This window comes from Triturus cristatus, chromosome 1_2, assembly GCF_964204655.1.
Source record: "Triturus cristatus chromosome 1_2, aTriCri1.1, whole genome shotgun sequence".
Lineage (NCBI taxonomy): Eukaryota > Metazoa > Chordata > Amphibia > Caudata > Salamandridae > Triturus > Triturus cristatus.
In genome coordinates, this window is record NC_140580.1 from 357087913 (window position 1) to 357104518 (window position 16606).

General features: G+C 45.1%; 1 protein-coding gene across 2 annotated transcripts in view; it reads left to right on the plus strand.

Moving 5' to 3' along the window:
- Nucleotides 1–3940: 3940 nt before the first annotated feature.
- CAMTA1 (calmodulin binding transcription activator 1) overlaps nt 3941–16606 on the plus strand; it is a 3052768-nt gene continuing 3040102 nt past the window's right edge. For both annotated transcript variants that reach the window (XM_085604480.1, XM_085604488.1), the window contains exon 1: nt 3941–4075. In XM_085604480.1, the coding sequence (XP_085460606.1) occupies nt 4051–4075 (25 nt within the window). In that variant the 5' untranslated portion in view covers nt 3941–4050. The remainder of the gene's footprint in view (nt 4076–16606) is intronic.

Consider the following 16606-nt stretch of genomic DNA (forward strand, 5'->3'; position numbering starts at 1 on the left):
CTATAACTCTCGGCCAACCTAAGAGGACTACCACCTGGTTCCGCAACACTAAAAATATTGACCTCGGCGCTCTCTGTGATTCGGCTCTGCTATCACTTCCAAGGCTAGACCCGAACCTGGATGTCAACAAACTCACCACCCAATGCCTCTCAGTCCTTGCATTCGAAATTAACAATGTCGCTCCTCTACAAAGCAAAAAGAAAAGGCCTACTCCCTCTGCACCTTGGTTCAACAAACCCCTTTATGAAGAAAGGAAGTACCTAAGAATCCTGGAGAAACAATGGAGACAAGCGCCCTCCACCAATAATCTTGCTACGCTTCACTCAGCAAGATCCAAGTACCACAAGCACATCTTTCTTGAAAAAGCATCACACTTCAGAACCCTCCTCGACTCAGCCAAAAATAGACCCAAAAAACTATTCGACCTCATCAACAATCCAAACTGCTCTCCCCCAACCCCCAAGTTGTAGGACTCCTCAAAGAAAGCAGCGGAATTCGCTATATTCTTTGACGGAAAAGTGAAATCCCTTGTGGAGCAGGTCATTCATCCTACCCCTCCAGGGGAGCGCAAATCCTTAGCCATTTGGCAGAACTTTGACACCATCTCTGAAGATGCCCTCCTCAAATGCATCCTTGAAACAAAGCCCTCCAATCATTGTCTTGACCCCATCCCTAGTGACATTGCCATAGACTTCTACACCCATTCTCTTTCCTATTGGACCACTCTGGTTAACCTCTCCCTCAGTCAAGGCTCCTTTCCTGCGTCCTTCAAAACTGGGCAGCTTACGACTCTTCTTAAAAAAAAACACAGCTGATGTGAACGACCTCAACAACTTACGCCCCATCACTAACCGACCTTTTCTGGTGAAAATCACAGAAAGATGTGTAGCGAAACAACTCTCCCGTCATATCAAGGATAATGATCTTCTTGACAATTTCCAGTCTGGCTTCATGCAAAACTGCAGCACTGAAACAGCCCTGCTGCAGGTGATTGATGCGCTGCGGATACTCGATGCAGGGGAGTCTTGTCTTCTGATTCTCCTTGACCTTTCTGCAGCCTTTGACACTGTCAATCACAACACTCTCCTTAACACTCGTCAACAGAGAATGGACGAGGAAGGCACAGTGCTTAAATGGTTTGCTTCCTTCCTCTCTGATAGATCCCAAATGATCAAAATAGCGAACAGTCTTTCATCTCCTTTGGCGGTAGGCCAAGGTGTCCCTCAAGGCTCTATACTTGCACCCCCTTTGTTCAACCTCTATTTGGAACCATTGGGAAATCTCCTAAGTAAATCTGGGTTCCTCTATCGTCTTTATGCGGACAACACCCAAATCTACCTTAATGTGTCCTCCACACACGATCTCTCCATCCTAAACTCTACTCTCAACTCCATTCAAAACTGGATGTCAAATCATCAACTCATTCTGAATCCCTCCAAAACTGAATTCCTCCTCCTCTCCTCCTCACTCTCTCCTTTCCCGGTTCAATCATGGATGGATCAGATGAATCGACTTAACAATAAACCCATCATTGTCGACAGCGCAAAATCCCTTGGTGTCATACTCGACAAAAGACTCAATCTACTCTCCCACATCAATTCCATTGCAAAGTCTGCTCGATACCAACTGCGCCTTCTTTGGGGGATCCAACGCTTCTTCCAGGAACAAGACCTAAAATCCCTGGTCCAATCGCTGGTTCTCTCTAGATTGGACTACTGCAATTCTCTTCTTACTAGCCTCCCCAAATCTCACTTGTCCCCCCCCTTAAATCTGTTCTCAATTCTGCAGCTCGTTTCATATATGGGGCCAAAAGAAGCGACCACATCACACTCATTTTATCTTCCCTCCGTTGGCTTCCCATCGGGGCAAGATCTATCTACAAGACTGCCTGTATCACCTACAAAGCCTTGCACTCCTCCTCTCCTTGCTACTTGGTGAATAAACTGAAACTCGCTGGAGGCTCTAGACCATCACGCAATGCGGAAAATGTATTGCTTGAACCTCCCACTTTCAAAAGGGAAAGATCGATGGCCCAATCCTTTTCAGGCAACGCAGTGAGAATCTGGAACTCACTTCCATCTCAGCTCCGGACCACCACCTCCCCCCGGTCCTTCAAAACTGACCTCAAACTTCTCCTCCTTCAAAGACACTTCCAAACCTAATTCACGCCACATCTATTCCCTCAAGGAAGTTTTCTCACTATAGGAAATTCTGTACTTCATGTCTATAGAAGTGCCTTCCCAGTGTGTTCTTGTGTTTTGAATAACTGCCACTTATTGCAGTATTATATCTCTACTTGTATCCAGTATGCTTATGTAATTTACCGAATTCATGCCACATCTATTCCCTCAAGGAAGTTCTTTCACTATAGGAAATTCTGTACTCCATGCCTATTGAAGTGCCTTCCCAGTGTGTTCTTGTGTTTGCAGAGACTGCCACTTATTGCAGTACTATACCTCTATTTGTACCCAGTATGCTTATGTAACATGCACACTTGTCACTCTTTCCTCTGGTAAGGTATCGTTTGCTACCTCATCTTGTATCTTGTTTACTGTTGTTACTTGCACAATTGTCACTTTTTCCTCATGTACCGTAACGTTTGCTCTTGTACTATGCACACTTGTAATTTTCTCTTCATGTTCCATTACTGTTCCTATTGTGAAGCGCTCTGACACCTTCGGGCAAAGTCCGCGCTATATAAAAACGCATAAATAAATTACAGTAAATGACTTCGGCCTTGTGTAGTTTTGCTTCGCTAGCATCATAGGATTTGCTACTTCATATAAATATTATTGTTTATTGGCTGCTACAAAAAGTTTAAGTACAGAAAGAGTAAGAATAATCTTAGCCTCCGTGTCCTTAAAAGAATGGAGAATTCTTACAGCTAGCAAAAAAATATTGTGAAAAGTGCTCCCAGGAGAGATAAGCTCAGAACTTTTGTATGTGTTATAGAAAGAAAAAAAATACATCCAGCCAACGGGCTATCAAAAATAGGAAAAACACGTTTAGATGCGAAGAAATAGGTGGCTATTTTCAAAATCAGCACACGTTTTGAGTGAGTCTTGGGAGCTCTGAGATTTACACGCATTCATATAAACTGTGTGAACGCTCACTACGTGCACAATACATAAACAGGGCTTTCCTGCACTAAGTACACATATAATAGCAGACTTCGCTGCTAGTCAAAACTGCAATTACCCTTTTTTTTTTTTTTGCATGTTTATATAGAGCGAACTCGACCAGAAGGTATTGGAGCGCTTTACATGAGCACCGTATTTACATTACACATTCAGGCACGGGAGATTAAGTGATTTGCCCAGAATCACAAGATGTAGGACGCGACCCCTAGGCTCGAACCCTGGTTTCCAGCACCACATCCTCTTCCTTAAGAGGTGAGCAGCGCTCGGTGAAAGAGGAGCCCTGGCTGAAAAGAAGACCAATGCACCCTTCCATCACACGGGACGCCATTAATAGCTAACAACCACCCACCTCAAGCGTAGTAAAAACCAACCGCCTTCAATCATTGGCTGAAGGTTCGTGGGAAGTAATTTCCGTGTTGTCCAATGCGTGCCTCAGATGTCCACCTCCTGCTTATTATTCTTTCTCTGATTGGACTACAGTTTGACAGTTACTTCCCAGACCTCATCCACTCAGAATATTTGTTTGGGGTTAGCAGGGCGGGGAATCCATGCGTCAGTGGGCGCGAACCAAACGTTTGCCCACCCTCTTCAAAGGAGGCGGGAGGAGAGAGAAATACATTCCACCAACCAATAGACTTGCTTGAGGAGGCAATACTCACACTCTGACAACACTTTAACGTCACTAAAGCCGAAAGAACCTCCTCTACTGTATTGTGATTGGTCTTTCCTGACGTCCATCTCAGAGACAGTCTGGCCAACTGTAACACGGGTTGGTGGGGACGATAAAGTGTAGACGCCTTCTCCTCCGAAACCACGCCCACGCAAGCCCTGCGCGCGGCTGTGTAGCGGCTCCTGCGCGCGCCTTGGGGGTACCGGTCGCGAGGAGGAGGATGTGGCGCGCGGAGGGGAAATGGCTGCCGAAAACAAGCCGGAAGGTAAAGGAGGGGAACACTGGAATGTTTACGGGTTATTAGAGCGGTGCTGCTGTATGCGAAGTGTCTGTGGGCGGAGGCCTGAAAGGGCTTGTCTGCCTGGGGCACCCTGGGGATGGAGACTGGATATTCACACCCCCTCAGGATTCCCTAACGCGTGGGAAAGAGTGAGGCCCCCAGGGCTGTGAAGAGAGCGATGTCTTGAGGGCTGGTTTGTGGGTTCTGTTGTGTGCTTACCTCTGTTCATGGGCTCTACATCTGGGTGGTGAACTACCAGCGTGGGATCCAGGGGACACTGCGCGATACCGGGCTTAGTCAGAGGGTGTAGGTTTTGTAATTGTGTAGAGGATGTGTTGTAAGAGATGATAGGAAAAGTGAAGGTCTTTTGTGGTGTTAGTTCGTGGAAGTGAAGGGCTGCGAGGTGTGCTTGTATTTTGTGCAATTAAACGGTGTGCTGGGAGAAGTTACAACCTGCTGGGTAGTTGGGTGCGTAGTGAGGCAGGAGTGTTCTACGGGTTTGTTAGAAGCTCGTAGGTATCGATGGTGAGCGGTTTGGGGTGTGTTTGGGGGTTATTGAAGTCTGGTTTAGTAAGGATGTGTGGTTGAGAAGCGAAGGGGACCTTTGGGGGTTGCGATTGAAGGCTGGTGCTGTGTGTGTGTGTGTGTGAGAAGGAAGGGGCAGCTGTAAGCTAAGAGTGAAAGAATTGTGACCTCTGAGGTGACTGAGTGATGGACCACTGGTGCTGTAGTAATGAAAGTAAACATGTGAGAGTACTGAGTGATGTAAGAGCAACATTCAAGGGTAGAGAGTGATGTGACGGAAGGACAGCGTGTGAGGGTAGAGTGACGAAAGGTCAACATGTATGGTTGAGTTACTTTTACTCACCCACGTGAGCGGTGTAAGTGACGGAAATTCAACTTGAGGGGGGGGGTGGGAGTGACGGAAGCGGAACAGGTGAGTAATGTGAGTGGCGTAAGAGAACCATGGGATTGATCTGAGTGCTGGAAGGGGGATTAGTTAAGGGGTAACGGATGAGTGTTGAGAACGATTAAAGGGGAAACGTGAGGCGTGTGAGTAACGGATTTGGGGGTAACTGTTGTAGATAATGGCAACGAAGGGGCCTGTGAGGGGCATGATTGAGTGGTTGCTTAACTCTTCAGTGAAGAGTTGCTCAGTGTGTATGAAGGTATGCCTGTGAATGAGGGACATCCTTCATTTTACTATTGACAATCATGCAGTACGATTCTGCAACTCCTGTAACTCTCCATTTAAAGTCTCGCCATTTCATTAAGTTATGGCAAAAGAAAAAACGTTCCTCAAGTCCATAGGCACTAAGAACCGCCTCAAACTACTCGTTGAACTAGTTTGACCATAACTTGTACTGATTTTCAGAAGGGCGCTTTGTTAGTGATAATTCTCATTTTCAGTGAGGAAAGATCTCCATGTCCCGTATTGAAACTAACTCTTGTTTGCTTATCGTTTGACTTGCACAGACTTCGAGTTCCTTTGGGAATAATCTAATTTATGAAGGGGTCTGAGTACAATCGATTTGAGAATTTTATGCAAATATTCCCTGAGACCTATGTTAGGTCATCCTTTTTTAAACGTTATTTGCTTTCATTAGTTGAATAGAGTGAGAGCTGTAAAGAATTACAAACTTGCCAGCATAACCACATTTTTTTTATTGATAAATTAATGCACCAGATCTTTATGAAAATGTATTTAGAAACATTTTGACTCGACTTGGGGACAAAGCAAGACTATGCACTTGTGATTTTAAGTTAATTTAGTCTTTCTGCTTCACTGTCACTGGCGAGGTGTTCAAAGGGACTGCATAATGCATAGTTTTCTATTTCAAACATTCATTTGTTTCCCCATGTTTTGGTTTCCTCGTTTTTGACTGTAGTAGGGAGCTATCCACTTGATATAACTTGGGAGGCAGTACATTCGAAGTTTTAAAAGCTGTTGTGAAAGTTATATCATTTAATATATCACTGTCAAAATTTACATTTTATTGTAGGTTGTTGCACTGTCAGTGAATCAAAAGAACCAAAATCTTTGCTATGTACAGTTTGTATGCTAAAGGGTATACATGGTCACTTCGGATTTAAATTGACAACATGAGTGCCTAAAGGCCTAAACTTGAAAAAGGTGTTTTTAAAGTAACAATCCTTACCATCAATTGCAGTTGACCCGGTGGCCTACTCTAAAAAATAAAGTTTAACGCTTTCCAACTATTTGAGCGTTGAGACATGCCACAGACTCGCTGTTTAAAATATATTGGTGTCTTCCTGCGTGTATGTGGTAATTGTGGTACACCCAGGGGTAACTTTTACATATTTCGAATTTTCAAACACTGTATGATATTGTCTCTTCTAGATTTATTGGTCACTTATGTGCCTTAAGTAGAAACCAGTAAAGCCGTACAGTTGTTATATCCCCTGTGATTACTAGTTGGATGTGGCATTTGAGTATGCGAACGTCATGAACATGCATGTTACTTTCTAAAAAAATACCATACGGTGCTCAGAGTACCAGGACGGTTACCCGTAATTCAAAAGAACAATGTATTATAGATCACAGATTGAAGATTGGGTTAACAGGTGTTTGTGTGTTGCAGTAATCACGTACTTAAGGCAAATCCTGTGAGTTCTTGCTTTTCAAAAATATTACTATTTTTTTTTTTCTCTGAGTATTAATGTCTCGCGCATATCAGCTTTTTCAGCACTTGTACATTATTTAGTTGATGGAGTTGACGTTTTGTTAGCTTTAACTAAAGATATGTCTATACGGAATTGCATTTTTTTTTTGTTGTTGTTGCTTTTAGAGACTTAGTTTTTCAAAGTTTGACAGCTTTGAATGTTGGCAGGGGTGTTTTTGTATTACCACGGTAAGGATTTCGCGTTATTGAATATCCACAAGGGGGTAGTGAAGAACTACCAGAAATGGCTTCCGTGGAATCCGCTGGCGCCACAGAATGCATTCTATTAACCGATGAAACCGGTGCTTTTGCATTGTAAATGAATGCGATCTTTGTTAATAATTGACATCTTTCAGAAGTTATTTTTGAGCGGTTTAGCCCTTGGATGATGACTCGAAAGTTGAAAGTACCCTCCCTTAACTATACCGTCGCTATTCTTCCCACGTGTGCATGCATCCAACCATTCAGAAATGATAAGTGTGCAATGCTTTGATGGCAAACCAAAAAAAAAAATAGAAACTGCCTCACGCAGTTATATTATGATGTCCGCGTAGCTTTTCGGGATAAACTGAGTGAGCTCGTTAAAAAAATAAATAAATAAACCGCCCAGTTTTGTATTCTTCCAACGGGTTCCCTTATTTCTGTTAATAGATATAGCTGACGTGTAACGTGTGTGATTCACTTTCATACGTATCATTAGATTAAGCACCTGGTGTGTGTGTGGGGGGTCCTGCTGATACAATGTTAATGCTTGTGTCGAGAAGTACTGTTGCTAGAACATGGTTTTAAATAACCCTTGTTTAAACAAACAGGAGCTAAAATGTCAGGAGCATAAGTTATCCACGTGGCTAGTGTTTAGTAGTCACTTTTCTTTTAGCTCGTGTTCACTGCAGATTGGGCAATATATCCTTTCCCCGTTAGTAAACGTAGCAGTTCCGTGGAAAACGTGTCCTTAAAACTGGCTTTAGCGTCCATGACACTTGACTGAAGCGTATATTTTCCTGAAACGAGAAGTAGCCTGCTGTATCTTTAAATCTGTAGGGTTCTTTGCCGTGAGAAGACCGTTTGGCATTTCAGTCAAAAACGCACACTGTGTCCCCTCTGTTCAGTTACTTGTTGTCTAGTTAACATACCACCTTTCTTCATTCAAATTCAAGATATGCGAGGCCGAACCAACTTATTAAATATTCATTCCAAGATGCGTCTGTCCTAGTTTGTTATAGAGGACGGGTAAAATGGATTAGATTTACAAGTACAGAGAGCCCTTTATTGTATAGCATTCTAATTTTTTTTAAGAATGGCATTTTATGTAACGATGCAACTGAACGTGCATGTTTTATGCAAAATCCGGATGATTTGCAGGTAGATGTATATGTGAGCAAAGAGTTTTCTCTAGTTGGTTTCTTTAGCCACTTTCATATGTTTGGTCTATAGCTGTGCATCTTAAAGGTGAAGTCTGTGTATCCTTGGTGTCAGTCTTTAATACTGGCATGATCACATTGGCCATCCTACCAACCCTGTCCGTGCCACAGGGTACTTAAAAGGAGCATAAATCATCTAGCATAGTAGTGCTGTCTGTGTAGGACTTAATTTAAGGATCTTGTGAAAGGTATGCCATGTACGTTTTTATTAGCAAGTTATGCATACGTTGCACTTTATGCTCATTATGATTTTATTTTTTGCAATTGACCTAATAAAGTCAGAACGTTTTGAAACTGCTTACAATTTGTATGGTTCTGTATAAGCTAATGACATGCTACGGACACTGGTGTTAACTTTCCTACATGTAACCCCTATATACGGTAAATTTACCGCTCTCTCTGACTGGAACACCTAGTTAGAGGCCCATTTTAGGTTCCAAAGAGATAATCTCTGCAGGCCACTTGCTGGGCTTTATTGACCTCAATACAAGCCACTAGTAGGTCAAACAGGTAGATAATCACCCCGAGCGCCACTCTCCACCAATTTATTCAAGAAGACAGTCATCCCGGGAACATCATCTCGCTATTCAAACACTAGCTGCACTCAGACTAACCCACTCCCAACACCACACTATCAGAAAAGTCACCCCTGGATCTTATAACTACCTCCCTGAATGGACCAGAGCAAATCAAACCACCAGCACTTAAAACTCTTAAGTTACTTAAGGAAAACCCACCCACAGGAAGATCTCAACCCAAACTTCAGCCCCGCATATTTTCATTTTCCAGAAGGAAATTCACTGAGCCTGCAGCACTGCCACAAATGGTGTCAACATTCTTACCCACCTCGCTAACTCCAGGACTCTAACCTACAAGTCTCCCCTACTTTCACCTCGGGCCGCAGCACCTTTACAGTTAATCCCCTTCCATAACCCACAAGCTCTCCCTTCCCCCATCTACACCAGGCACCACCTCCACAAAACAGCATCACTACAAGAGGACAGACCCAACAGTTAATTGATTTGTGCTTCACTGCGAGTTCTGTGCTAAAACTGTCCCTGCATACCTTCTCTAATAAGAGACACTCAGCCTCACTTTAATTGCAGAAAGTGGCTTAGCGAGTATTCCACACACACACATGCTGTGAAGCCCTTCCCTCTGAATACAGCAACATAAGCAAATATAGCTTCAACCAGATTAGAGAGTCTGCCGTCCATCAGAAATATATTTATCTATACCCTACATTGAAGACTTGCCCATAAGCAGCTGCAAATCTTAGGTGGAAAAATGTCTCCCTATTCAGTTTTGACCTATTCCTTCCTCATGAGCTATTAACTGCCTCCCAGCATTGAAAAGTTTTTTTGGATTGCCTATAGACACGTGACCAACACTATGTTAAATCACCTCAGCAGTTAAATCCTAGGAGACCTCAACACATGGTTTGACAATGACTTAACAACCGCAGCCGTCGCATCCAATCTTAAGGTCTTCAACCCCCAACAAACTATATCTAATCTTACTCACTGCACTGACTACACATTAGATATCCTATCCGCTTCCCTCCGGAGACGGCTTTGGACGAAAGCACCTCCGAGACCGCAACATTCACCAAGAACTGCACATGCAGACAAGTCGGGGAGGGTGGAAAACCAGACTTATTAACTCTCACCTGGAAAGAACCTCAATCAATGTGCAACCTCAGGGTATACCCACCTTCTATAACTGGATCTCCATTTTCTTTGATAACCAGAAACCAGTAAAGACTACAGCTAGGTTCAAATCCAAGAAGACCAAATGGCTCAATGACCAGATAATAAGAACAAAAACACACCTTGGCATATTGTAACACAAATGGAGGAAATCGGGGAATGAAAATGACAAACACTTGCAATGCTGCTGAGGCAGAACCTACAAATGAACCTGATCATTCGGTCATTCCAATGAAGATTGAAGTCTCCCAGGAATATTTGGGGATAATGGCACCCCAAGTTGGATGAGATGGTTTCCATTGATAGTTCGACCAGAGGGAGGTTGTCTCCCGGAGGATGGTAAAAGATGTGTAGGTTGCACAAGGGTGTGTAGTTACTGATAATGTCTATATAGAGAGAGATTCACATGAAGGGAGAATTGCAGAGTGAGATTGCTTAGCTGAGAGACTGTTATAGTATGTACAGGCGATGCCTCCACCAGTTCTCTTAGCTCTATCAAGTCTGATTATGTTGTGGCTCAGGGGGATTAGGATGTCAAGGACAGGTCCTGAGGAGTAAGTCAGCCAGGTTTCTGTGAGGATTAGGGGGTGGAGTTCCCGATTTATGAGGTCAGCGATGCCAGTTGCATGTTTCACCGCAGATCTACAGTTGAGCAGTATGCAGTTTAGATGCGACTTGGAGTCTGTGTGACAAGGCTGTGTAATGTGAATTTGCCTAAGGTTAGCAGTGTTAAGGGCATTAGTTATGTCTGGGAGCACTATGGGGGTTTAGTGTAATCATTTGGATAGACCCCCAAAAGGGCTTGAGTGAGTCTAGTAGCTCAAGGAGGATTTAGTGTCGTAGGTAGCATGGGTTCATGTATGTTTGAGTTGTCCGTTAAGGTGGAGTTGTAAGCTAGTAGGAGGGAGAGAATGTCTTGGTCAGATAGGAGTTACTTGAATCTAATGGGTTTGCAGGGGTTGTTAGGGTAGGGAGTGGTGCTCCAGTTCCGATGAGATGGAGGGCTCAGACATAGCAAACCATGTCTGCCCTACATCTGACCTCTAACCACAAGGTGAAGGACAGTAGATTTAGTCTTTCTGGTAATGCTCCCTGTTTCAGTCTGAGTATGCCAGTTCACTACCTGATCCATCGTCAACAGGTCAGTGTATATTATGACAGACCTGTGGAAACCTGCTGGCAGATGAATGGTACTCACATGGGTTATACCAGGACATTTAATGCTAAACAGACTGGCCTCCGAAGACCAAAGAGATCTGCTATATAGTCCTGGAGAATTGTACCCCACTCTGCACGTCCCAAATAGTAACATACCTGGAGCATCGACATTCCGTAATTTAAAAAAAGGATGATAATGTAGCGATTCTTGCCACATTTTCCTAACTTTTTCTCTCATAATGGCAATATAAAACTTCGAGCACAGTAACTGGACCTGTAGAACCGACGCCATACCACAAACTATTTAGAATGCAAATCGATCGCTCACTTTTTGTCATCTGTCACACCACCAAGTCTTGTGTCACTTAAAATGAGAACTGCACCTTGATGGTCATCTCGCACAAGATGGAAATATTTCCCTCATAAGCTCAAAGCAAATGCAAACTTACATGGTTTAGGGTTCTACTCTTGTGGATAAACACTTCAGCACTCCACACATTTAGTAAGTGCTGTGCAAGTAAAATATTACAATATACATTGGCTTGTTTCTTTAAGGCAGATTATTGGGGGCATGCTTCTATATATGTAACTCTCCTTGAGCTGAGCAACTTGAGCTGAACAAGTGTGCTGTATGTTTGTGCTCAAGCTCACTTCATTTTCATCTATATCCATCTGTGTAGGAGAGTAGGATCTGCTTCTTATAGTTGAACTCACTTTTTGCTGATGTATCAATGTTTTTGACTTAGTCTGACTGAAATCCTGCTATCCAGGACCCCAGTCTAGCTGCTTTCTCCTCTAGATTGCAGGTACTCTAGGTACACTCCAGATTGGGTTCTGGGGTACCCTTATAAGTCCCTAGTATATGGTATACTATGCACCCAGGGCCCCCAGAGGCCTCCCAAGGGCTGCAGCATGTATTGTGCCACCCCTGAGAGACCATTCAAAATGGCACCACAGGTCTGCTACTGCAGCCTGTGTAAGGTGGTGCATGCACCCCTTACTTAGATATAGGTTCACTATATCTATTCTAAATCACTGCACATGTAAACCTATCAGTCACTCCTATGGCAGGCCTTATCAATCCTGAAGGCAGGGTGCTGGGTTTTATGTGACGGTGTGCACCTGCATGAGCAGAGCCCCTCTGCAGCCTTCGGAACCTATTTTCCAGGGTTGTTTGTGATGTAGCGAACCATATATATTTAAGTGCATTATAACCTCGCAGTAAATTCTAACTTTAAAACGGCTGCTTAGAAACATGCCATGTTTGGTGTCAAACACCTTGGAATCATATCTGCCCGCTGTATGATTCCACCCTCCTAGATGGACTTATGTGACACACTGGGCTACCTGGTATCAGCTTTCTTGACCTGGGCATCATAAAATGGATGCTGCCAGCCACAGACATGAGTCTGCCCTCCTGCTGCTGAGCCAAGCTCGAGCAGGGGAAGGCTTGACAATAGGTTTCCTGTCAAAGGGAGATGTGACCACCTCCCTGACAGGCTTTAGTGTATTGGGGCTGGGTGGGTGCACTCTGAGAGTGCTTTGAAGTCTGCACTGGGGGCACATTTGGTGTCCCTGTGCATAGTCCACCTCAAACCGGTTGCAGGAGCCATTTGCTCCTCCTCTGGCGCGCAACTGGACAAAGGACAGGGGTGTAGCCACCCCTCTGTCCTGACCCTCCCATAGGTGGGTCCCCAGAGTTTGTCCCAACCCTTCCTTGGGTAAAAAGTAGGAACCCCTGACTACAGGACTTTAGATTCTACCTGGATTCAACTCTGCTACAGAAACCAAGTACGAACTGCACAACGCTGGATGACTGAAGAATCTCCCTTGGAGTAAAGGAGTTACTCCCCTGCAAGGCAGGCACCTAAACGCATCTGACCAGTTTGCCTCTACCGAGCTCCTGAGGACTCTGAAGATTTCTGCAACACAGGAGGTGGGTTCCCGAGGTCTCTGAGGTCGATCTACTCTCTCAGTAATTCTGAGACCAGTATCCCTCGTGGGGACCGTGCAAACCGAACGCCTGTGCACTGTGTACTTTTGCAGCAGCATATGCTTTTCGGCGATCCCTGAGGCTGTGCTTTGGGCTACTTGTAGTCCTGACCCTGAGCAGTAATTCCACAGAAGATTTCTGGCTTACACTCCACGAGTGTTCCGTGGGCTGGTATTTCGTGATTCAGCTCGAGGTCCCTTCACGATCCCTGGTTCGTTGGCCTGTGGGTCCCTGTAAAGGTAACTTTGACTTTCCGTGGGAGTTCCTGGTTGCTCCAGACGCGCCCTGACACTCCATAGGTTGGAGAGTCCCCAGGACCTTGCTGGTGGCCCCGACCCCCCCCCCCCCCCCCGCAGCGCTCGACATCCTTCGCGGGACAGCTCACCTCTGGACTTTGGTCGATGTCTCCTGGTCCCCGTGCCTGCAGAGTCCAGCTTCACCTCTTCTCACCTGAAGCACCCGACATCGGTAGGCATTCGTCTATCGTGCCCCTGGTCACTGTGAAGTGACCCAGACTCTGTCCCCTCTGCTTTCAGGTTCTTCTCACCTCTGATCCAGGCTTGGATCCCCCCCGGGACACTTCATCTTCCCGGCAGCAGCACTTTTCTGCATCACGCCATTGAAGGTTTCCGACATCACTTGACACCTATGCACCTGGCTCTTCTGGGATAGGTAACTCTGTACTCTCAAGGCTGCTGGCCTTAGAACCATCTATGCTTACAGTGTCTTCGATTGTGAATTTTCACCATTGATTTGCTGCAGAGTCACTGCTAGCACTGATGTAATCACGGTGACATGCAAACTTTATTAAGATGTGCCGCCAAACTTTTCTTTCGTTTAATCATTCTATCCTCTGTCTTTTTAGTATTTTACTTTGTGTTATTCAGCCGCACTAATCACTCTTGCGCTTATAATGCAGTCACTATTCAGAATTAGCATTTGTCATTTCCAGGTGGTATTTACGACACCAGGAAATTATCCTGGCTAGTATATCTTGTATGTCTATGAATGTAACCCTTCATTTCTGTGTGTGTGTGGGTCTTGCAACCTCAACTTGACAAAGGGTCCTGGTAAGCAGAAATGCGTGGTGTTCCTTCGCACTAATAAACCAGAGAACAAGATTGGTGTCTAGCTGAGCTCGGGCCTGGAGGAGGCTGCGCTGGATATTCTGCATCTGCTGCTGGGGGGGAAGAATCGAGACCTGTCCCCAGGATACCTATGAGGGGCAGAGTAAATGGGCCTCCTGCATGTGCGGCAGCTGGTGGTGGCTTTGGGGGACAGAGCGGTGGCCGCGCTATCCCTGTATAGCATGCCTGGAACAGTGGTGATTGTTAGAACCTATTTAGAGAACCACCCATTTACTGAAGCACCGCTGGAATGTTTATCTGCTGCTCTGCAGGCTTTGGACATTGAGGAGCCTGCTTCGCAAGAAAGGGCGTGGCTTGGAGCGACGGCCCATACGGCGGAGACTGCAGAATTGTTCGATGGGCGTATGGCCCTGTGTTGCAGCTGTGAGTATGCCCTTAGGGGGCAGTGTCCCCCTGCTTTCCTGCGCAACTGACATTTAGTTTCCATTGCAATGGCTATACCGAACATGAAGTGGACCCACAGGCCTATGAGGCCCTGACTCGCTTGGTGCTGGTGATTCTCCCATAGGCCCCCCACGCCCCACCCCATTGTCTCTACTGGGAGGAGCCTTGGAAATTTAGACAGTCAGGGTGGTGGCTTTTATGCAAAGATGCAGGATGGTAAAGAATAAAGGGGGGAAATTGGCCCTGACTAACAAAATGGACAAATACAACCACACAATCCAGCTGCTAGAAAAGACGGGTTAAGGGCAGTCAAAGTCCTTAGTGGCACAATCTATGGAGAGCCAGGTGAGAGAACCACCGCTGTCTGATTTGATGGAGGCCATTCAAGGTTCCCAACAGAATTGGTAAAAAAAAAAAAAAACTTATGGCAATTGATATAAACTTGCTCAGCTTACCTTAGCAGAGTGGCAGATCGCGTGATGACCACAGAGGGACATGTGGAAGACAATCCGAGACGTGGCTACCCTCAATGAAATAGTGTCTTCTTTGTGGGAATTTTCAATGAGGCTAGTTGACAGTGTTGAAGCTGCCATGGGAAGATCCAGGTTGAATAATCCGATTCATTGGTTTTTCTGTAAAGGTGGAGAGACAGTCTGCAGAACTTTTTACTCTGAGTGGCTCGCCAAAATCATGCATCCTCATCAGTTATCCAAATTCTTCATGGTTGAATGGGCTCATTTATCCCATCTGTTTAATTACAGAGGTTGTGATGCGCTCTTGCGACTAGTGCGCTTATAGGGCGCGCAGAACTGACTGCGAAGGACACCCAATATCTATCTTTCCGGACTACACCCTAAGGGTTCAAAATCAGCGAGAAACTTTGTTGTTAAAAGGAGACTGCTTGTCCTTAATCTGCGATGCAGCCTGATGTTTCTGAATAACCTCTGGATGGTTGATTATGGGAAGGTGCACTTCTGACTGGAGGACGAGGCAGGTGACTGGGAAGATACACTGCCTGGGGACCCCTCACAAAGATCGGAGCGGACTGAGACCCCATCACTGACAGTTCAGAGTCAGCTTCTGTAAGGCGAAGAACTGGGAGGAACAGTCCCTTCATCTCCTTGAGCCTGCCAGGCTGCATTGTGGTATGCTGAGATGGCACCTTTTGAGACACGGAGGTCATGCTGGCTTCCCGAGACTCCAATTTGAACAGCCGAAGTGGCGCGGATTGGGCCTGGCCTGTGTGACACATTGAGGTGCTCCAGGGAGAGACCTGTGGAAGCAGTGGTATTTGTGAGCATGCTACTGCCCTTATATTGGAACTGTGTGTTGGGAGTTTCTACTTTAGGGCGAAGTGTGAGTTAAAAAAAAAAAAAAAATTGGGTGTCCGAAAGCTCTGATTAACAACTTGAAATGCTTAGGATTACTAAAAGTTATATATGGTGAATGTTCTTTCTCCCCTTCTTTGTTTTCATTTCTTAAATATCCCATCCCTTTCTCTTGCGGGAGGCCTTTGGCGACTGCGTACTTAATGTTTGATTGGTAAGTTCGTGAGCGCGATCTGCTCCTCTGGTAGAATTTTTACCCAAGCAGCAGGAAGACCAGTGCGAACGGCAGTACACACTGCACTCCGCCACTTGTAACTTCGCTGAGTTCCGCATAGCAAAACTCCACGAACTAACCCCAGGCCTGGTATTAGTATAGGGTGGTACAAGTTAATTTGAGCAGAGGACATGTTAGATTGAATAGCGTAATGGAGGGATGTAAGACAGAAGAAAGCCAGAAGCTTTAATTGGGAGATCCTAGTATTAAGTTGAGGTCTGGGAAAAATAAAGGAGAGAGGAGAAGAGAAGAGCTTGTAGAGAAAGGGAATAGGGGAAGAAACATTGTTTGGGATGAGCCAAGTAGAGAACATAATGGAGAATTTAGTAGGGTCTTTTGGGAGTTCATATTTAGTAATCTGATGTTTGGAGTGAGGCAGGAGGTGTAGGGGTAGGAGTCTAGGAAGGGTTATTTTGG